This window comes from Anas platyrhynchos, chromosome 8, assembly GCF_047663525.1.
Source record: "Anas platyrhynchos isolate ZD024472 breed Pekin duck chromosome 8, IASCAAS_PekinDuck_T2T, whole genome shotgun sequence".
Classification (NCBI taxonomy): domain Eukaryota; kingdom Metazoa; phylum Chordata; class Aves; order Anseriformes; family Anatidae; genus Anas; species Anas platyrhynchos.
The window spans coordinates 14,691,799-14,714,929 of record NC_092594.1 but is presented as its reverse complement, the minus strand read 5'-3'; the positions used below and the strand labels follow the sequence as shown (position 1 = coordinate 14,714,929).

General features: G+C 38.2%; 1 protein-coding gene across 2 annotated transcripts in view; it reads left to right on the top strand.

The window, feature by feature from the left end:
- Positions 1–23,131, top strand: part of CFH (complement factor H) — a 38,255-nt gene that overhangs the window by 4,150 nt on the left and 10,974 nt on the right. For both annotated transcript variants that reach the window (XM_038183078.2, XM_027462842.3), the window contains exons 2-13: positions 2,621–2,806; positions 4,299–4,404; positions 5,734–5,810; positions 6,956–7,150; positions 10,421–10,591; positions 13,385–13,564; positions 15,102–15,293; positions 16,556–16,732; positions 17,753–17,929; positions 19,031–19,210; positions 20,409–20,582; positions 21,776–21,958. In XM_038183078.2, coding sequence (XP_038039006.2) covers positions 2,621–2,806; positions 4,299–4,404; positions 5,734–5,810; positions 6,956–7,150; positions 10,421–10,591; positions 13,385–13,564; positions 15,102–15,293; positions 16,556–16,732; positions 17,753–17,929; positions 19,031–19,210; positions 20,409–20,582; positions 21,776–21,958 — 1,998 coding nt within the window. The remainder of the gene's footprint in view (positions 1–2,620; positions 2,807–4,298; positions 4,405–5,733; positions 5,811–6,955; positions 7,151–10,420; positions 10,592–13,384; positions 13,565–15,101; positions 15,294–16,555; positions 16,733–17,752; positions 17,930–19,030; positions 19,211–20,408; positions 20,583–21,775; positions 21,959–23,131) is intronic.

Sequence of the window (23,131 nt, the reverse complement as noted above, 5' to 3'; positions counted from 1 at the left end):
ATAGTTTTGAAGTACATTCTGTAAGCAGAGTTATTTTTCTCAAACTACTAAGAAACTGCATTTAAAAAAAAAAAAAAGAGAGAGAGAATAATTAACTGTAGTCTGAAATACATACACATACGGCGGCGCTTCAGAGTAACGCTTGCCATGGCATAGTCTGACATCAGAGCAGTAGTGGTGAAGAACAATCAGAGAGCTGAAATTAAATCCAGAAGCAAATATGTCTTAGTAATGTTGAAGAGACTTAAGAGTCCATAGTCTGCACAAGGGTCAATAAAAGTGTAACAACTCAGATGTAAGGGGTGAGTACATCAGAGAAGCTCTCCCTCTACTGAATAGCCTGTGGCTTTCCAGCCACCACCCTAGTGCACTGTTGCAGATTTCCATCATTGCAGAAGCCAATTCAGTCTGGACATCCAACATTGCTCTGTATTACCATCAACTTAAGCTTTACTTACTTGCTGCCATATGAAAATTTTTTAGCAGTTTGGAGAAATCATAGCATACTCAATGTCAATCTCACTGAAATTTAATAGACCAAGGCACACTATGTCATGATAAACACGTGTGTTTTTCTGTTTGTTTTGTTTGTTTGTTTTTTGAGGTGGGGGATTCTTTAAGCAATTTACTCATATGTACAATAGAAATATTTTGTATTAAAATGTGAATGTGTCTTAAATGTGTCTTAATGAATTTTGTTAATAAAAGTGAGTCTCTACTCTCTCTTTTGATAGTAGGGTAATAATACCCTCTGGTGGACAGAGCAATCTTATATACTCAAGATAGAACAATTGGTTAGAAGGAACATACTTGTTATTAGAATAGCTAAAATAGTTGGAAAAAATGTGAACTTCTGAGCAAACTGAAACTCTTCCTTTATCACTTCAGCAGTATCCTCAAATCTTGTCTACCTTTCCTGGGTATTTAAGCCAGTCAAAAGAAAGTTATTAGATCTCACAATGAGCATTATTTTCTTCATACTTTCAAAATATCATAGCTACAGGATACTTAAAATTATACTTAATTATACTTTTTTTTTTTCCCCAAAGTTTTAAAGAATTTTCCAAAAATTTGCCTGATTTGGTTGGCATTTCACAAACTGAATTGGAAACAGTGAATGTTCAGGGGTATGTCTTACCTAAAGTAAAATTCACTTTGCACACTTTGGTAAGGAAGAGTAAGGATTTATTTTGCTCACTTTGGATTAGAAATCCAGTTTAGTTCAGCAAGCTATAACCCTACATCCCTTGCATGAGGAAAGATACTAAATATTTTTGCTGTAGATCCACTTTCACAGCACTTAGACATGTAGGAAAGTACCAGTGACAGTACTGATGGTTTTTCAAACCTTTGGCCTAACAACTAAACTGGTGAGAGGATTTTGGTGCCAGCTCTGTACTGAGTAATGAATCTTACTCACCAAGAAATATCTTTGCCTAGTGAACATTTATTCTCCCATTTATTTTCTACATGGAAGTTTCATTTCTTTTCTAAGGCTTAATTTCTCAGAGATTGCTTTATTTTTTCTTGATGAATTCTCACCTTTGACGTTCAGATATAAAACAGACTACTTGTATCTAATCAACTAGACTGTCTAGACTCTGTTCTATGGGTAAAGTTTCAGCCTTTAAAATAAGTACATTTCAGTCACTCAGGCATAGAGAATTAGTCACTGAAATCAGGTCAATGATTATGAACAAATAAAACATTTGTTAACCTTCTTAACATTAGATTGTTGTCTTTCTTAACATCTTCCCAGCATTTGTTTCTTTCCCCTTCAGTCTGACTATTCCTATTCTCAAACTGTTGAGAATCTTCTATTAAGAAGTTCAGAAATTTCTATTAAGACGTTGAGAAACGGTTGAGAAACTGCTATTACCCTAATTCAGGTTCATTTTTTAAAATTTATATTGGCTGTAAATTTCTTCAACACTGAAGAAGGCCCAGTAAGGAACTTTTGGGGAAGACTGTATGATATTGAGCTAATGAGAAATATCAGACAGCCATCACCCCCCAAATTGAGTCAAAATGCTTTGAAGCTTACAAAGGCCAAAGTGAATACCCAGAATTGATTACATCATGTAACATGTCATAAGAAGGAATCTCATGGACAGGGGGAAATGTTTTGGAATATCGGATAATTTTAGCCTGACAGAAATTTTAGGGAATGTGAAGGCAAAGGGAGATTTGACTGAACTTGATCAAGTGGCACATGAGTTAATGTCAGTAAGGATGGCGGTGGCACCTGGAGAAAATAACTGGAAAGGAAATCTACAGAGTGTACCAAGTTGTTCTCTGTGGCAACGAAAGGACTGCTCCCCCATCAGCTCCCTCTGATGGAAGGGTAAGAGATGTTTGTGTTTTGAGCTGGGGCACTAATATCTGGTCCCAGTCTTTGCAACTAAAATATATCAATGAACTATGACTGTACAGTACGTAGTTTTTGTCCCTACAACATATGGATTCTTGGCAGTGACTCTTTATACTGATTAAGTAGAAAAGATATGCTCATTTAATTACAAATGTTACCAGGATTTCTTGCTACATTTTCTATTGTAAAAATATTTTGGAGTTTGTAGCATGTTCCTCAGTCACCAATATTTTTATTTATAATTTTTAGCTTGTGAACAATCTCCTCCTAGGAGAGTTAAAGAAGTGCCTACTGAAGCATGGAACAACCCCCCCTATCAACATGGTACTCAAGTAACATACAGGTGTCGGCCTGGATATATAAAATATGGACGAATTTTGTTTGAGTGTGATGATGGAGAATGGAAGCAACGCCGCCCACTGACAGAATGCAGAAGTAAGTATTTATGCAAAACACATACAAACATTTGACCTGGCGTGTCACATACCTTACCAACAAAGTTAATGTGAAATTTCAATAGCACCTTTTCCTGTACATTATTTATTTCAGCATCCTTTGAAATATCATCTTAAAAGGCATTTAGGCAAAAGGAAACATTTGGGGTATTTCCTTTTCTCTAGGTCAAAGGATTTTTATTTTTTTTGCTTTACGGAAGATTTATGCTAGGCCAGCCTTACCAACCCAATCTGTGTATCTGCTATCAGAATAGAAATTCCTTTTAAGAATATCCAAGACACTTTTAATTCTAGCACCATTCTATGTATGTCTGTGCAGCTGTGTTTCTGGTTTTGGTTAAGTGATACAATTACAGTATATCTAGGACACAAGCTAAGGTACCGCAACAAAGAGGTCCATTAAACAGTTGATATAGACCTTTCTGCATTTAAATTAAATAAAAATAACAAGTCATTGTACGTTGCCTATAAATGGCAGGCTATGGAAGAATTGTATTTTAGCATGTTAAAAAAAAAAAATCTGTTATTTTTTTCTGGCATCTTACAGTCAGAATTTTATCTTTCCTGTGCTAAATTGTGTTAATTACGTCTTATTTTTACATGTGTTTATATAAGTACTTAGTGCACACAAGTCTTTTCAATTATACAAAAATTGCTGTAGCTTTTTAGTTACATATTTTAGGAAATACTGCCACCAAGTGAACAGATGCTGATACTGGCAAGGTGTGGGTGGAAGGTAAAAAGTGGTGGTTTGGCACAGATTAGGTGATAACATCCCCTTTCTAAGAGAGGCCACACTAAACAGTGAAATTGGTCATGGGGTTGTCCATTTCCTCTGTGTCACACTGGAGAAAGTCTAGGGCCTACTCAAGCACCTCTTCCTTGGAAAAAACAAGGATGTTGATATGATCCAAGAAATGAAAATGCCTAGTTTGACAGGGACCATGAAGGATTTCTTCTGAGGCCTAATAAAGTTTAGCCATGTAGTTTATTTAACAGTCCTTTGAGCAGAAAGGGCTGAGGACCACAGGACTCCTGTGGCCTCATCTAATCTCTCTTTACTCAACACAATCCCCATCAGGTTGAGGAAATTTCATTTCCAGTCATGGATTGCTTCTGTGGTGGAAGATTTGGACCAGTTTATGTCAGAAAGTATATGAAAAACTGAAATTACATCCTGCCATTAAATGTATCATAAAACTTAAGATGAGATCTGCTGTTTTTTTAAAGGAATGAAAGCTCCTAATTTGTTGTTTACTTTAAAAATAAATAAATAAAACCAATTCTCACTCTAATATGTTCTCATTGAAAACAGTGATTCATTAAAGGAGGTTAACTGAGCTAAAGCTGAGTATTTTTGAACATATACTCTGCATGAAATACACTCTACTAATTAATACAAAATCACTGTCTTTCAAATTTTGACTCTATGTATGGTGTAAGCACTTTTTTTTCTTTCTCTTTCTTACCAGATAAGCCCTGTGGACATCCCGGAGATACTGAGTTTGGTTCCTTTCAACTTACCAGTGGAAATGAGTTTGTCTTTGGTGCTAGAGTGGAGTACAGATGTAATGATGGGTAATATTATTTAATTCAGTATATGGGACTTAATTTAAGGTTTTAATGATAAGAGAAGTGTCAGTAATAGATTTGTTATCTGTAAAGCAGCTGCAATTTACTAATATTTAAGAACATTTAGTTAATGTTTAATTTAAAATAATGAGATTACAGTAATACTAAACATAACTGTTTCTCATGTTTGGTGGTATTGAATTAACTGTACTTCACACACATGAAGCTGCAATCCAGAGTGTCTGAAACAAATAAGGTTGTAGCTCATTTGAAATCATGGTTGTCCAAGTAGAAAGCAAAACTAATGGTCTGCATGTAAAGCTGCCTCATGACTTGACCAGCTAGCTGATGAAAACACAACTGCTCATGCTGGAATCTTTGCTCTCAGCAGGCAGTCACTATGCAGTTATCTGGAGAAGTCATTAGGCAGTACAATGGAATCACCTATTCAGAACCGCAACCGTTAAGTGCTGCTTAAATCGTTTCTGAGAGTTATGAAACAAAATGCTTTGTAAAAAATGTCTGAAGGAAGAAATTTTTGTTGGACTGGATAACATCTCTTCACTTACTGCTTGGAAGAAATTCTCTCTTCTCCCTCTATTCATCTTCTCCAATGAAAACTGTAGCAAGACAAATATATAGTATTGTGCTTAAGTAAACATGCTTATAACAACATTCTGTCCTCATGAAATGCAAATCAGCCGTAAACACAATACAGTGGTTTAGCCATGCTTTTGCACACTTTGAGCTGCTGAAATGTATTATTGAATCTAGTCTAGTACAAATATGAGTTGCAAAATCAATATTCCTCTTAATTCCTTAAATGCAGACAGTTCTTTTGTCATTTCAGACTAACTGTAATCCCTCTTGGAGCTCATTCCAGACTAAGCAGAAGCAATGTTGTTGTGGCTATGACACCCTCAAACCTAAGAGAATTCTAACTCAGCAAAGCATGGAATACGTATGGCTGTCCCATGGCTTTCACTCATATTGGAGCATAGACAGCATGAGATTTACTCTGCTAGCTAATGATTGTGTATATCACCCTTAGGTCATTTATTTTCTAGGCAAAGCTTGGTGTATCTATAATGAAGAATATACCTTACTAATTACTTCCTACTTTATGATTTTTTTCTTTTTGGTTTTATATTTTTGCCATATGCAAGTAAAAGAAACAAAATAGGGGAGACAAGCAGAAAAATACTGTTTTCTTTTGTTATCTTTTGGTTAGTCTGTAATTGAATATCTGAAACCTACTTCCTGTGCTTCAAAAACAGCAGCACTGCTGTTTCTGTCATGAGAATGTAATTTATTGTTTACTTTTTTTCTTGTAAGATACCAGATGCTTAGCCAAAAAAATTACCGTGAGTGCCTGGCAGATGGATGGAGCAATGATATCCCTCACTGTGAAGGTAAATGGAGTTTGACGTTTAATTCTTTATCAAAGTTATTTTTTTTTTTTATCTGTCTGATACTATCTAGAACTTGCCTGTGATCTTGCTACTCTCTGTGAGGCTACTTTTGTCTATTGTGACTATATTATGACTTCTCATGGTGTTAATAACATCTCAACTATATTCACTGATTAAACCTCTAGTATTAATTCACATAGATATATAAATGTCTAAACTCAAGTTATACAATAGTGAAACTCTTACAATGCCTGCTCAGACATTTTAATCCAATAAACACTCAAGCTTTTATCAAAAAGCACTCTCAAAACTAAGTCTTGTCACCCGCAGACAGGCTTAAAGCTTTGCTTTACATAAAGACCCCAAATGTGTAGGTATCTGTGAAACACAGTTATAAAGACAGTTGGGATAAGACATTTCACAGGTATGTGAAAGTCTGTTGTTTGTAGCTTGTTTCCTTTTCTGCCATTGTGAATATCTTAGCTATTAAGGTTTTATTTACAGTTCTTTTCCCTATTAGCATACAGTGGAACAATCTTAGTAGGAGAGAATGAGAACAAAAGACAGCCAGTCCCCAGAACCAAATAAACTGGACAGTTTAGATACTTCCCTGAATTTGGAAACCTTTTTATCAGTTTCAAACCTGTGTGATTATAAAAATTTCCTTTATTAAAAAGTTTCCTTTCTTCCCAAACATAATTACTTTTAAAAGTTAAAAATTTGTAATGTTAGATTTATTTATTTATATTTATTAAGATTTCCTAATAGCTGTTCTCGGGTATTCCATCTTCAATTGACTGAATTTTGAGTGTCCTCAATTTTAGGCATACAGCTTGTTCCCTGCACAATGCAGAGCAATGTTTTCCAACATTTTTTTTTTTGTCACATCAATAAGATACTGCAGTTTCAAAGTCCTTATATAATTTTCCTTTCATGCCTGAGGAGTTTTCATTAGGTTGAAATGTCTGTTATAAATGGCATCAAAATACCTAGCAAGTTTATATATATTTTAAAATGTTTAAGGTAATTTCAGTGGTTTATCTGTATTGTAAGTTTTGTGCATCAATATATTTCAGAGAATAGCCAACAAAATAGCTATCTTTTTGCTTTTGTTTTGTTTTGCTTTACTTTATTTTGTTTTCCAGTGGCAAAATGCTTACCTGTAAAAGCACCAGAAAATGGAAGAATAGTTATGACTGGTGCATTTGAGCTAAACCAAGAATATTCCTTTGGCCAGGTTGTAGAGTTTGAATGTAATAAAAAATACAGGCTTGTTGGATCTAAAGAAATACATTGCTCTTCTGATGGAAGATGGGATAGCGATGTACCTCAGTGCCAAGGTAAACGGAACACTATTATCTACAATAAGCTTTATTCTCACATACTTCTAGGGACTGGTTACCACCTAGGACACTACAAAGCTTTCACTTTATTGCACAGCAATTAAGCATAGCTTGTCTGTGAACAATGTCTATTACATATTTGCAAAAGTCAGATTAGAAAGAGAAATCAGAGAATATTGTATGATAACAGTCAAAATGGACCACCTGTTTGTTCTGCATTTTCACTACAAGCTAAATGGTTTGCCAGGCTGCACTCAATTCTTTGAAACTAGATTCAGTACCTACATAAGATTCAATCACTTCAGTGTTTATTTAACCAAAGTAATGATATATTATTTTGAATCTATATGAACCTAGTTTAAAAAATAAGTATGATTCTAATTCATTCATGTTCGTAAGCTACATAAAATGCAAAGAAATCATGATGGATTTTTCTTTCTTCAAACTACTTACTGTGTTTTGACAAGTTAGAAGGTTAAATCATGTTCAGTTTCTACAGAATCACAGAATAGGTGAGGTCCCTCAAAATGGAGTCAGCTAGGGCAAATTGCTCAGGATCATGTCCAGTAGGCTTTTGAACATCCACAAAGATGAAGACTTCACAGTGTCTCTGGGCAACCCAGTCCATTGTTTGACCACCCTCAAGTAAAAATTATTTTCGTATTTTAAGTGGTATTTTCTGTACCTCTGTGTGCCTGTGGCTTCTCATCTTGTCACTTCCTGCCAGTGAGAAGGCATGGTTCCATCATCTTTACTTCCACGTCACCAATCACAGTCAGAAATTTATATAGAATAGAGTAGAATAGTTTAGTTGGAAGGGACCTACAAGGATCATCAAGTCTAACTGCCTGTCCACTTCAGGGCTAAACAAAAGTTTAAGCATATTTTTAAGGGCATCATCCAAATGCACCTTTCCTATCAATGTCCAAGAGGCATCAACCACTCACTAGGAAGTCTGTTCTGGTGTTTGACTGCTCTCACAGTAAAGAAGTTTTTCGTAATATCCAGTCTGAACCTCCCCAGCACAGCTTTGTGCATTCCCATGCAATTAATAAGATCCCCAATAAACCTTCTCTTCTGTAGACTCCCTAAATCTCTCTTTATCTGTCAGTTCCTTTAATTATCTTTGTGACTTTCACTAGACCTGCTCCAAAATGTCCATCTCTTTCTTGTTTTCGGGAGCTCAGACCTGGACATAGTGCTCCAGATGTGGTCTTACCAGTGCTGAGTAGAGAGCAAAGACCACATCTTTGGACCTGCTGAGAACGCTTGTCTAAATGCAGCCCAGGATACTGGCTCCTGTTCAACTTGTTGTCCTCTAGGACTGTGAAGTCTTTTTCTATGAAGCTGCTTTTCAGTCAGTTGGCCCCCAGCTTGTCATGGTGAATGGTGTTATTCCTCCCATTTTCCAAACTAGAATTGTATGGGATTGTCTTGTCAGTACATAATGAACCACAGGAAGTAACAATCTCTGTCAAATATTTGGTCCAACAAGTTTCTTAGATTATTTATATGTTACCTCATATGGAAGTATATGTTCATAAGACCAGGTGTGTTTGTTAGGATGTCAGATACATGTATGGTCTGTTCACAATGTCAGAGTTAAATTTTGCCACTTTGAAACACCCATTTATTTCAATTTGAACAACGTAAATGGTATTAAACACAAGTCCTTGCACCATTTGTAGAATATAGTGAATTTTATTAAACAAAGACATCTATGATGAAATATATTTCAGGGTAAGTATAAAATACATCCAGCAGACAAATCCAGGATAACCTTTTGGTGTCCTTCTCTATAGCCTAGGAAACAAAGCCATGAATATTATCTGACTTCAGGAATTCAGATTTTGGAAACTGCAAGATCTCAGTAGTTTTACTGGTTTGTCAAGGAGCTGGAGATGCTGGGGTTCTTTTATAGATAGCTAGGTATTCTAATGTCAATTTGCCAGATTGTTTATTGCTTTTTTTTTCTGTTGATGCTATAATTTTGCTAATCATCTACTGAACATGAGAGAGCTTCAAGCTTTCCTTACAAGAAAATGAAATTATCTGAAAAATGAAAAAATCATAAATTTCAGCTAGCCTAGTTGCTTATTTTAGAATGTCCCATACTGTATCTGCTCGAGGGTAGGAAGGCTCTGAAGGAGGATCTGGATAGGCTGGACCAGTGAGCTGAAGTCAACTGTATGAAGTTCAACAAGGCCAAGTGCTGCATCCTGTACCTGGGGCACCAATAACCCCAAGCAGAGATGCAGGCTGGGAGATGAGTGGTTGGAGAGCTGCCAGGCAGAGGACCTGGGAGTGATGGTTGATAGTCAGCTGAATATGAGCCGGCAGTGTGTTCAGGTGGCCAAGAAGGCCAACAGCATCCTGGCTTGTATAAGAAACAGTGTGGACAGCAGGGCTAGGGAAGTGATTGGCCCCCTGTACTCAGCTCTGGCGAGGCCGCACCTTGAGTACTATGTTCAGTTTTGGGCCCCTTGCTATGAGAAGGACATCGAGGTGCTCGAGCGAGTCCAGAGAAGGGTGACAAAGCTGGCGAGGGGTCTGGAGAACAAGTCTTACGAGGAGCGGCTGAGGGAGCTGGGCTTGTTCAGCCTGGAGAAGAGGAGGCTCAGGGGCAACCTTATCGCTCTTAATACGTACATTAAAGGAGGCTGTAGTGAGGTGGGGGTTGGTCTATTCTCCCACATGCATGGTGACAGGACGAGGGGGAACAGGCTAAAGTTGCACCAGGGGTGTTTTAGGTTGAATATTAGGAAGAACTACTTTACTGAGAGGGTTGTTAGGCATTGGAATGGGCTGTCCAGGGAAGTGGTGGAGTCACCATCCCTGGAGGTCTTTAAAAGACGTTTAGATGTTGAACTTAGTGATATGGTTTAGTGGAGGACTTGTTAGTGTTAGGTCTGAGGTTGGACTCGATGATCTTGAGGTCTCTTCCAACCTAGACAATTCTGCAATTCTGTATATACTGATTCTGAAAGCCATTAAAAACAAAGCATAGCCCTGAAAGCTGTCTTTTGACTCAGTTTAATACTGTAGCTGTACTACACTGTACTTTATACTTGACACCTACAGTCGGGTCATTGAAGAGATCTCAAATAAGTTCCAAATGGTTTCCAAATGAAAGCACTTATGAGGACAAAATTTCTGTGAAGTTACGTGGGAAATATATGTGTATATATATATATTTTCCAATAAACATTTATTTTTGGCAAATAAAAGTTGATAAACATATATGCGTTTTGTCTTTCTCAACTTCAGATATTATCTGTAATGTACCAGCAATTCCTCATGGATTTGTGCGTAATTCAAAGTCATCTTACAAGGAGTCTGAACAACTACAGTTTGGTTGTGAAGAAGGATACACATTTGGTGAAAGAGCAGATGCACTGTGTACTGAATCTGGATGGCATCCAACCCCCTACTGCACTGGTTTGCCTTTTCCTAAAGTTATTTTAGACACGGGTTGTATTTGGAAGTAATTTCAGTATTATCATAATCATTATCATTAGTTTGTTGATTTAAAAAAAATAATCATCATCATCCACGTCTTGCCAATACACCATGAAAATCGTGACAACACAACTGAATATGAGTTTTCCATGAGAGGCCACAGCAAAAAATGGTTAATTCAGCCTTTCTTGAGTATATACTCAAGCATATACTTGAGTATAGTTGGATGGGCCTATGAAGATAGAATTGCTCACATGTACTGCATAAATGAGATGGATGATGAAATACTTTAGCATTAGAAGCTGCTTAATTTTGTCCTGTTCCTTTTTTATTCTGTGGCTCTGAATTAGTGGGGATAACATACCAAAAATACTCTTGGTTTATAAATCCTTCCTATTCAAATTAAGCTGAATCTCTTTACCTTCTACAAAATATGGTGAATATGCTTTAGTGAAGGGATGGAAAAAAATCAGACACTAAAAAGAGTATTGAAGCAAGCAGAAAAAAAAAAAAACACTAATACTGGAGAAATTAAAACTATAGAAAGAATCTGAAATTTTTAATGGCACAGAAAAATTAACATTTGAAACCAACTTAGAGAAGTGATATGGTTTCTGAAGTCCTATTGTCTTCAAATCAAGACGTGATACTTTTTAAAGTGAAATTCAAGTATACTGCTTTTCACTTGAATATAAGTGGTGAAAGTCAGTGGCTGTTCTGAAAATAAAAAGAGAGGGTTAAATGCTGGATACCATATGAATTGCAGCAGTATGGATAAAACTGGCTCTCAGCTTGATGACCTACTTGCTTATGAATCACAAGCAGTTCTTTGAGGTGGAGCTACAAATTTATGCATCTTCAAGTCTTCCACGTTCAGTAGCTGAGATGCTGTGGCACCGTAGCCACCACTCTGCTACTTGTAATTTTAAGAGAGTAAAATGCCACTCAGCATCTCACCCTGTATGAACCTGTGAAACAACAGAAGGCTTGAAGACAATAGAATAGTAGGTTTTCCTGACCTACTGAACTGATTTCTGCATTTTTCTTGAGTGCTCCTGAGTCTCACCATAGTTTGAGTAGACTGAGCACCTGTTTGCTCATCGTTACATTAGCTTTTGAAATTTCTGAGCTACTAGTTCAGAGAAACTAGTTCCAATGAAAGAGGAACAATTCAAAAATGGTCTCTGTTTCACTGATAGACCTTCAGTAAGAAATTGTTAGTGTTCTGTGCACCTTTTTAAAAAAATGAGTGGAAATTACAAGAAGTACTTTTCAAAATACCTTTCAAATTTAAATCCTCACTTAAGGTCAAGAAATAGTAAGACAGGGTTGTAGGAAGAACAGTCTGATGTGGTTATGGCCATTTCCATAGGAATAAGAGCAAATTTGAGGTAGTCCAGTCTCAGAAGGGTAAGTTGTCCATTGATGGCCACGAGTGTCTAGGCTGAAAAATACAGTGGAATTGTAGTGTTGCAATATACACAAAGCTAGCTGAAATGTGCTCTCTACACAGACATTATGTCACCAATTAGGTACAGTATGTCTGAAATTCGCTAACCTAAAGAACCAATCTGGCCCTGAAGTGATGTATAAGCAGAGACTAAAGTAGCATGGTCTGCGTGAATCCTGCCACTGTCCATGACTCTTAGCCTACGATGAAGACAGCAGTTTGTTTAATATTACCAGAACTGTAATTGTGCCACCACATTATTCATGATGTTCAGACTTCCCATCAGAAATTGTCCAATGATCTCTACAAATTCGTATATTTACAGTGATGAAACTCCCTTATGCTTTCTAACTCCCAAACACCTTCTGTGCAGTTCAGATGACAAATCCATGATATCTGACGTCAGTCCTGTTGGACATCTGCACTCTGGGTCACTGATTTTGATTTAGTTTCACTCAGCTACAGTACATAAAGACTTCTGTTAGAACTCCAAATCCCACAAGCAGACATATGCGCATGATGTCCTAGCTGGAATAATTTGATATACATTTTGGAGAAATCTTTATACTGTATCAAATCATCTTCAAGAAATTGCCAAAGAATGCTTGAAACTGGAAAAAAAATGTTTGCAAAAGGGCATTGTTACAGGATGTTATGTGCCACCCACCTTCCTGGGACCTCTTCCAGAAAGACTCCTTTAGAAATAAAGAGTAGTCAGTCCTAATGCCCACTCAGTCCTTGAACTTTCTGCTTCAAGATTAGTAATGATACTAATCAATATGCATTGCCTATGGTTTAGCAGCATACTGCTTTTGAGAATTGACAAACTTCTTCCAGACATGGATATACTGGGCTCTGATACTTGGGCTGTCTGCAATTATAAATCCTCTCCAAGGTCATTCTATAGTAGGAAAATATAAAATAATTTCTGTCCTGCTTTATTCCTGTAGCTTTATGCTACCATGAAGTTGTTCTAGATCTTATTTGACTTACCAGGAGCCTAGATGACTAAGCAGCACACGTATGCAGTTGATTCATCCACCTTCACTCCACAGGAGGACCAACTTGTGGTGACTGTATAATCATCCCCACCCAGCCCTGAGTGTGCTGGTGTGATTTTCTGAATTGCAAGTAAAAAAAAAAAAATAAAAAAAAATGGCTCCACTTTATAAAGAATGTGTTTGCCTCACTCCCTAAGAAACCTCTATTTGAAAGTTATTTTATGCAATAATTTTGGTCAATAGACTGTGAAGATAAAAACTTCTGCAATTAATATAAAGGCATTCTTCAAATTAGCACCGCATTTTTCTCTTTCCATTTAGAAATTCTATGCTCTCCTCCAAGAGTTCCCAATGGGAACTTTAGACCTCAAGAAGACAGCTACAGAGAAGGGGCTACGATCACAATAGACTGTAATCCTGGATATCATTTGAGAACACTGTCTGGCAAAAATACAGCTCGATGCACCAGCAGAGGCTGGGTGCCTGCTCCAGATTGTGTTGGTAAGTAGCTCTTGTGAGTGAAGGCACAATATACACAATTGTTATTTTGGAAATATCTCAAGAGAAAAACCTCAGCACCATAGGAAATAAAAAATGCTTATTCGTTGTATTTCCTGGTGTTATAAAACTTAATGTGAATGGCTTGGAAAAAAACATCAAACAGCTAAGAAGCAAGGGTATAATGTAAATGTACATTATGTTTATAAACACGGGCATTATCTGTTACTATATTTGTGAAATTATATATTAAAGTCTGCAATAGTCAGCTCCCTGACAGGAAGGTTTGTGGTCCAACTGAGGACTAGCATGCCAGTCAAGATAAGAGGACACAGTGAGTGTTGAAATATCCAAACCAATGCGTAGGTGATGGTTGGAAGGTATTTTTCATCATGTTAACCAGAACCTTAGATTTTTGCTTGCAGTTTTGTGTTGATATGTTATGAACAATTGCAGCTTTATTATACTCTGTCAAATGGCAAAACAAAATACTCTTGATTGATTGGTAATGAGTTCTTTCTTGGCTTAAACTTCCATTAATTACAATTATAGTTTTTCCCATTACATGTATGTGCAGTAGAAAAACAAAAGTCAGCGATTTCATTATTTATTGGTCTTTGATCTTTGATTACTGAAAATGAAAGAAAAGCATCCAAAACAGAAGCAGGTGAAAGAAACCCTGACAAAATCAGTCTTGTGAATGAACCTTTGGGTAAAATTATTTGATCTATCCAAGAAAAGTACATTGTTAACAAGTGGATTAAGCATTTATCTATTTGTAGATTCTGAAATTGAGGAATCTTTTGGAGACCACCTCTCTCATTATTAAATGGTCCGTTCAGTGACTGATCCCTCCTCCCCATCCTCCTCACCCCCAGCATGTGGGCTTTGGTTCAGGGCACGTCAGGAGGAACCTAGCTGCCTTGGCCAAGCAGGACACCCTGGGTAATCTTTGAATGACAGCTGCTGCTAAGCCTGACTTGCTCCTGAAAAGCTCTTTTGAGGAACTGAGAAAACAAAAGAAATATCACTTATGTTTTAAAATGAAAAAGAGTAAAGCTAGAAAGAGCTTTTGGTGTAAGATCTCAGAAGTGACAAATAAAAATGGTGACAGCTGTTACAACAATTGCTAGACTCTGCACTTTAGTGTCTAGATCTGAGCTAGCTGCCTAGGTTCCCATCAGTGTCAGTATAGTACACTTAGCTGAGACCCTGTGAAGAAACTGTGTTATCTCACCATATAATTAATACTTACATTTGGTTGCATGAATCAGCCTCTAGTGTCCACTAAGAAGATGGACTGGATTTTTGTTGATTGCAATGAAAACAGGCAACCAGCATAGCTGTAGACATCGATCGAACACAGCAACGTTGATCCTGCACTCCTTGAGATCTGCCAAGGTGTGCAGTTCTGATTCTGTCAGTTCCAGGAAACACTCAAATAATGAAGTGGTATCTGAATTAGTATTTAGGATTTTTTGTGTGCTGAGCTTTTTGCCATGCATGTGTTGATACTGTTGCTGTTAAATTCTATTTCAAGAGAAACCCTGTGACTACCCAGTGATAGAAAATGGCAAGATAAGTGGAAGAATGGCACACTCTTACTTTCCAAAGAGGATTGGACAGTATGTTGATTACTACTGTCATAATGGCTACTTAGCCCCAAATGGAGAAAGAGTCGTTCGAATTTACTGTTCGAAAGGGGGCTGGAATCCAGAGCCAAAATGCCTCAGTAAGTGCACTTCTACTATATGCTCAGTTTTGTTATGATTATTGATGATCCGTGCAGCAGAAATGGTGCTGGTGGAATGCAAGTAGCAGCAACGTACAGTTTGTTAAAGTATAACTGGTTGAGTTGAACCCTGGAACTTCCCCCAGACTGTTATCCTGTCTGCAGAGCTCAGCCACTTGGTAAGTGACACTCTGAAATGAGCAAGGCTGAAATGATAAATCTGGATTTGGGATGTTCTTTACTCCTGCACCTATCCCCGAGATTAAAAAAAAATAAATAAGAGAAATAAGATTTAGGAAATGTTTTTCAGCTCTGGCTTCTCTGTCCCATGCATGTATCTGCTTTCACCTGCACATGCAGCAAGACATTCCAAGAACATCTTCTCTGTGTAAATGTATTATTCCTTCAGTGCTTTGGGCACTTTGTCTAGAGGTTGCTGTCTGGGATTCACTGCCCAGTCTTTTTGGATAACGTTTGGGACTGGCCAGGTGGCACACTCGCAATAAGCTGAGAGTGAGTATTGCTGCAGCAAGAGATCCAGATACACTGGCTTAATCTTTCAGCGATAGAAAATATTTAAACCAGCGAGCCGATGCCTTCTCTCGTAACCCCCATCTTCAGTCAGAGTACGGTTCCTACCTATTGATAGGACCTGAAAGATCAACAAAAGGTTGGTCTTTCTCCAGTTGCCCTGAGCGGAGTGGAGGTCAGTGCAGGGGAGAAGTGGAGTCCCGCCCAGAGGAAAGGAGCAGTTACTCCAATAACGGAGCCACAGCATTCCTTCATCCATCCGTAGGGCCAGCATGCTTAGCAGTTGGTAAAATCTCTACAGCTGGTTTGAGACGCATTTGCATAGAGATGGTAAAATCTCCTGAGGGGAAATGCCAAAAATTGTCTCAGCACAGGCATCAACACATGAGAGACTCAGCAGACCGTACCAGAGCTAGTGCTCATGACACTAGATGCAATGCAGTTAGCCAGCCTTGCTTATGAGCTATGGTAAGGACTAATGTTTACCAGATCACTTCTTACCGCATTATGGGGTCATTTGAACTCCCGTTCCTGTGATACATTAACCTCAGGGCAGTGAAAGAAAGCATACTTTAATTCAGAGTTGAGCATGGACATCTTTGGGGAATAGAGTGATAAAGAAAGGTGCTAGGAGGCCCCTTTTTTTGGTAACGGTCTTCCTCAGCAATATTGTACCTGAGTTTTTGCTGTTCAGATTACTGTGGTTAAATGTACTTACCTTTCTTCTTTAGAAACATGCTCTGTAACACACCTGGAAAACGGTTATTTCAGATATAATCATGATACTTACACGGAAGGTGAAAGAATTCAATATGCCTGCAACCCAGACTATCGTACTGAAAGTGCAGGTGGTGAAGTTACATGCACAAAGAATGGCTGGTCACCTTTCCCAAGATGTATCCGTAAGAGTGAGTGTGCTTATATTTTGTCACAATTTCTAGCTAAAAAACAATAAATCCATTGTCACATCACCCATGTTAATCCATCACTGCTGCTTGGGGTAACTCTAAGTCTAGGTGCTTTACAAGTGAAACACAGTGCCGTGATTCCCTCAGCTGTCTCATGCAGCTCTTGAGTCCCTGCGTGCCACTGAGGTCAGTAGCTATACAAACATGCAGAATGATGCCCTGTAAAATGGCCACAGCAGGCTCATTCAGTTCTCCTGGACTGTAAGCTCTGGGGTGGGAGTCAGACCCTCTTGGTCTTTGGTAGTGAAATTTTCTATAACCCAGCAGTGAAGTAATGTAATAAATACTAATCACTCCCTTTGAACAGCCTGTAATTTCTTCTCTCCTTAGAGCCTCCATCTATGCCACTTCATCCCCTTTTGCTTGCCTTCCAGCTGGTATTATACTGGAAGGAGGGAAGAACAGGAAGGTTCTCTCTCCTAATACCCTTTCCAGCTTTTGAACCTGACTTCCAGCAAGCCTAAAATTGCTATGATGTCACACCTAAACTTTAGATAACTTTATATCATGTCTAGATACTTTATATAATTGTTTTATATGGACAAAAGAAGTAATTCAACCTAACCTCCTTATTTTAGACTGTCAAAACATTTTCTAATGAAACAATTCCAGCATGAAAGAGACTCCTACCATAGAATGTTTTGGACAGCCACTTGCTGATATTTTCACATAGCAATGAGCAAGCAAAACAAAATTTGATAATTCTTAGTGTTAGCCAATAGTGAGCATCATGACTGTAAATACCAAAAATAAATATATAAATACCAGTTAGTAACACTGAGTTTTGACTTTTCACATTCTGGTTGTACCTGAGGAAGGGAGCTTAACACAGAAGCAGAAAATAATGTGTTCTTAAAATTGTTCTCAATCCTATTGCTGTTTTCATTTGTCCTTCATCTTCTGGGTATCATAAGTATGTAGTTTAGCAGCATTTTACTGGAAAGGAATTTTGTCTTTCAGAAACATGTCAGAGTATCGTGCTGGACAATGCTTCTTTCCCCTCGGCAAGGGGTACGTTTGCCTTACAGGCGAAAGTCACCTATACGTGTCATGATGGCTTTGTAACTCCAGAAGGAAAAGACAGAGGAGAGACACGGTGTCAAGAGAATGGCTGGACTCCAACTCCAAAGTGCATCAGTGAGTAGTACAACTTCAGAGCTCCCTGTTGCAACCACTAGTACAAACAAGATGCCCTATGTACTCTGATTTTCTTCATCTATATTGGTAGAGGTTTCTTACAGAGCAGAGGGAGAGTCAAACAGAGGACTGAGCCTCCAGAGATGAACTTTTCTGGGGCTCCAAGAATTAAAGACAGAAAGCAAAATTGAAGTGAGTACGCAGGGAAAATATCTTCTGTCTTCTAGGTGAGCTATTTTTTTTCGAACCTCAGTGTTATGAAGTAGATGATCACTGCCCTCTCCAGTGATTTTAGCTGATACAATGTGCATATACCCAATCTTACTCCCAGTTTCTCCAATATTTTTGATAAGAGCAGGAGAACCTTTCACACTTGTGAAGGACAATTTATGAAGAAATGCCTGTGAGCCAAAGGATTATGTCAATAACTTTCTTTAAAAGTGACCAAATAAGAAACGTGATTCATTATTTGGAAAGATGTTATGACTGTGCATAAAAGATTAGGCTGTTCTTTCTGCCCTGGGGCTAGAAAGCACATTTTTGAAAAAGACCAGAGTGTTCTTTTCTGAGAAATACTTCCATACTGTTGTTGCCTTTCTCCTCCTAGAAGTCCTTTCCTCTCCTGTACAGGGGTATAGGACACTAAAAGAGGAACTTGGATCTTCCAGTGTTATAAGGCCAAGGTCTGTAATACTGACCAATATTAACTAGCACTTTCTTCTGTCCTTTTGGTTCAGACTGAATTTACACAGTTGTTTTTTTCTGATCAGCTCACAAAAGGCCACAGGGAACAGGAGTACAAACGGTGTGATATGACACTTATATTAAAAATAAATAGTGGAAGGAAAGGAATTGAATCCAAGGAATTTGTGCCAGATTCTCCTCCTCCTCCTTTCTAGAATGCAGAACGCAATAGATACTACATGAATGTATTACATATAATATTCTAAATTCATATGCTGGCAATGCAGAATTTTTAATGTTTTAAATGTCCTGAATTGTCCACTGACCTAGCACACACTAAAGTACCTACAGCATTGATGTTTCCAACAGGCAATGTTTCTGGATTGCAAAATTCTCTAACATTATTTTATTCTACAGAATCATGTGAAAAACCTGATGTTCACATTTTGGATGACCATGTAGATAAAAGCGTGTTCCTTCCTGGAGATACAATTGCATATTCATGTCCAGAGGGATTTCAGACTGCAGATAATATGGCAACTGGTACTACAAGTTGTGAAATAAATGGTGAATGGAAACCAGCACCCAGGTGTCTTGGTAAATATATTTCTGCTTGCTGACCAGTGTAACTGTATGAACTTTGTGAAGCTTTATTCTTTCATTTGGTTTTGTTCTAATCAGTGCTAAGTGATGATAAGAGCATGGCTGCCTCCTCTACCTGCTCTGGCCCAGAATCGCTCCTGCCTGGCTGCTGGAATCCAGCCCAATGCCACAGGGATCTGGGACCTCTGCTAAGGCCAAGGGATGCAGCTGCCGTTTTCCCCTTTGTGGGTTCAACCAGTACCAAAGCTGAGCACATATCCAAGACTCACAGACACAGGACACTGACACAGCCACATGAATTGCCACAGGCAAGGCTTGCGCTCAACAACACGTGCATACAGCACTCAGATAAAACATAAATATAGACAGCTACGTCCCCTTCCTTCTCTTCAGCTGGTAAAGACAGAGTTTCACTAGTCCAGGTGCACACACAGCACTTTCTAGGTTCACAAGCACACGCATTCATGGAGCCCTCAAGGCCTTTGCTTGCCTCACTCACACCGGTGTCCACCCAGTAGCTGGTTTTTGGGACATACTGTTCCCACTCCAGTGGCTGGAAGGTAAAGACCCTCACAGGCTCCAGTAGCTGCACTGGAACCCCACTTACTTAACTGGCACCTTTTTTTTTTTACGCACACACGTACAGTAGTTCTCACCAGTAGCTAGCACCTAAACCTTGCTACACACAGGGGGATAGAGAGTGACATTACACAGTGAGAGAGTTAAGAACAGATTTAATAAAATGCAGATGACAGGACAGACTGCAGTGATCAGGTGCAGGGCTCAGCCAGGCAAGCATACTGACTGGCACAGTGTTACACGACTGGTCCCTTTTATCCCTTTTCTGCCTATCCCGATCTTTGTTCTCCTTGCTCTCACTTGCCCCTCCATGTCCCCTCATGGGTTTGTATGGCTGTGTCAATTCCCACACTGTTTCCCTTCCAGGTTCTCCCTGGTTTAGTCTTAGTTGCAAAAACTAGATTGATTATCTTGAAAGTGGTGCCTGTAGTTTTTTGATAGCCAACCAATTAGTGTGACTGGGAAGTTTGTTTCTTGTCATTGCCTCCATGTTGTTTTTTTCAGGGCCGTGTGTCTGTGTATTTTGTTTTTGGTTTCCCCCGTTTCCATTAGTAGTATCTCATGTACTTTTTGTAGGTCTTACAGTATATGTTAAAATATTTTGTCTTTGTAGAAATAGAATGTGAAATACCAATAGTGCCCAATGGATCTATTTCTCCCAGGAAGGATAAATATAGGAATGGAGATGTTGTGAAATTTTCCTGTGAAAAAAAATACAAAAGAGTGGGACCTGCCTCTGCTCAGTGCTATTACTTTGGATGGTCTCCATCACCACCAGCATGTAAAGGTAAATCTATTGTTGACTTTATTGTTGTAGGAAATGTATGAAAATGCCTGTGTCCTGAAGACTTTAGTGGTCACCTTGTCTCTAAAAGGGCAGGTGCTAGTCTACATGTGGTATTATTCTGCTATTTCTCGTGAAAGAGTCTGAGCAGTTGGATTTTCAATTATGTTAATTTTTCTGTGTGTAAAAACATTGAACATGTCTAGAACATTTTTCTGGTAATCAGCCCAAATATTTTTCTCGTTGCCTTCTTCTTTTATCTTCAGTTATGCCAACTGGAGTTCTGGAATAACTGAAAGTTTGCTGGTAAATGGCTTGCAAAATATTTCACTGCAATGTATGAAAAAAATATTATTTATTCGAAAAGACATAAACAGGCTGCAATATGGCAGCGAGGAATTATTTATTTGAGCAATGCCCTCTCTTACTCTATCCTGTTTTTATATTTAAAAAAAATGTTTTTGGAGATGATACATAGCTGAACTCAAGGCAAAAAAAAAAAAAAAAAAAAAAGAAAAACTCAGTGAAGGCTTTTTACTATGAAATTCCTCGGTTGCATTCTGTAGGATTAACAACATCACGTAGAAGGGAAGACACATTCCCCTATTCTTCTTTTGAAGGAAGCTCAAGATGGCAAGAGCATCTCACATTTCTCACATTTCTTTCCTGCTTGATCAGTTATGTTGTTGTCTTTCTTTTTGCTCACTCTCTTTTGCATTTGAAAACAAGTATATTTTATGTTGTTAGCTCTTCAGCTCAAAAGCATATTAAGCTCCCTTGGCAGGAGTTCATTCCTTTAGAGGTACATATTACTTTCTGGGTGATTTGCATAACATGATATTGTTTCTTGTAGGTTTTTTTTTGTTGTTGTTTGTTTGTTTGTTTGTTTGTGAAATGCATGTCCATGTAACACTTTTCTTCTCTTAAAAATGGTTTTTTTTCATCAACTGTTTCTTTTATCATGGCAGGAAATTGACATTTACATGGAAGTAAGAGAGTAGACTGAGCCAGGGTCACTCATCTCAGACTATGGGCTGCAGCCCAACATGAATCCAAATAGTCAAAGCTTGTTTAACCTGTTCTGTGGATTTTTCTTAACTTTAAGCAAGAATCTCAGTTTATTTTGTGCTGCACTTAATATGTAAGTGTGCTAATAGTACTGAGTAAAGAGCATCAAATTAATCTCTTGATTTCAGAGAATCCCAGAGGCTGTGGACCTCCACCTGAGATTACCAATGGAAGTATTGCTGCTGGCTCTCTGCAACAGTATCAGCATGGAAGTAGAACAGAATATGAATGTGACACCGTATTTAAATTGGTTGGATCAAAGGAAATAGAATGTGTTGATGGACAGTGGTCACCTCCTCCTTCTTGCATTGGTATCCTACATAATTCTATATATAAAATGCTGTGGTGTTGCCATACAAAGATAACCAGAAGTAAAGTAAAAGAGCTAATGCCAACTGATCACTAGGAAAAAAAAAAAAATGCTGTTACAGTAAAACTAAGTCTCCAGGTAGGTCAGGGCATGTTCTGACAAAGTAAGCCAGATAAGCCTCCATCCTGAGGCTTTGTAAGCTCAGTACAAATGCCATGGCCTGTTTCCAGCAATGACAATACTGTATGTTGCAGGGGCTCAGGACTGCAACTGTGGTGACTGTATATGCATTGTGTTGCTGTCTTCCCTAGGCAAGAGTTAGATGCACCACATTTTTTTTATAGTGCTGACATTGAAATGGTGAATGGTTCTACAGTCAGGTGTTCAGCCTCGACACAAGCACCCACTTTCTGTGCATGTCATTAGATGGTGTACCTCAGACCACAGAGTATGGATGTCAACTGCAGGAGTGCAAAACTAACATTCACTTGTTAAGACAGTGTCTCAGAATTGAAGTGAAAATATGCAGATACAGAAAATAATTAGGAGTGTCCTTAAGGAAGAGAACCAATAAACGTTGTGTTTTCATGGACTAGTTTACTCTGTCCTACAAAACATCTTCTATATCAACTGCAGTGCTTATCTAAGTGCCATACAAATTCCCTTATTCTCCCCATAATATGTCTTAATATGCAGAAATACCCACTCACTCAAGATACTTCTCTCCTCAAGCTCTGATCCTTGTGTAGTTTGTGTATGGAGAGATCAAATGGAAATATCTTCAACAGGTGGCTCTTCTGCTACAGCTGCCCCTCATTTTCACAGGGCTCTTGAGAACTTTCTTTTGCAAATATCTATCATCTTCCATGTTTTATTCAACTGTTCAGAAGATTCTAAAACTACTTTTCTTTTTTTTTTTTTTTTTTTTTTTTCAGAGGGGGAGGGGTTCTGGGAACAGGCAGAAAGGGATATGCAATCGTGTGGGTCTCCTTCCTTAGAAACCAGGCTAAAATCCATTAGCAACAAAATCTTCTGCACTGACAGAGGTCCCAAAAGACTTGTGATTCCCTTGGAAAGTCTGGTGGTCTGTTTGAATTCTGACATATCTTCCAAGAGCAACACTGGTGTTTTAAAAATGTATAGCATGGAGAAGAATGATTGCTCACATCTTTTT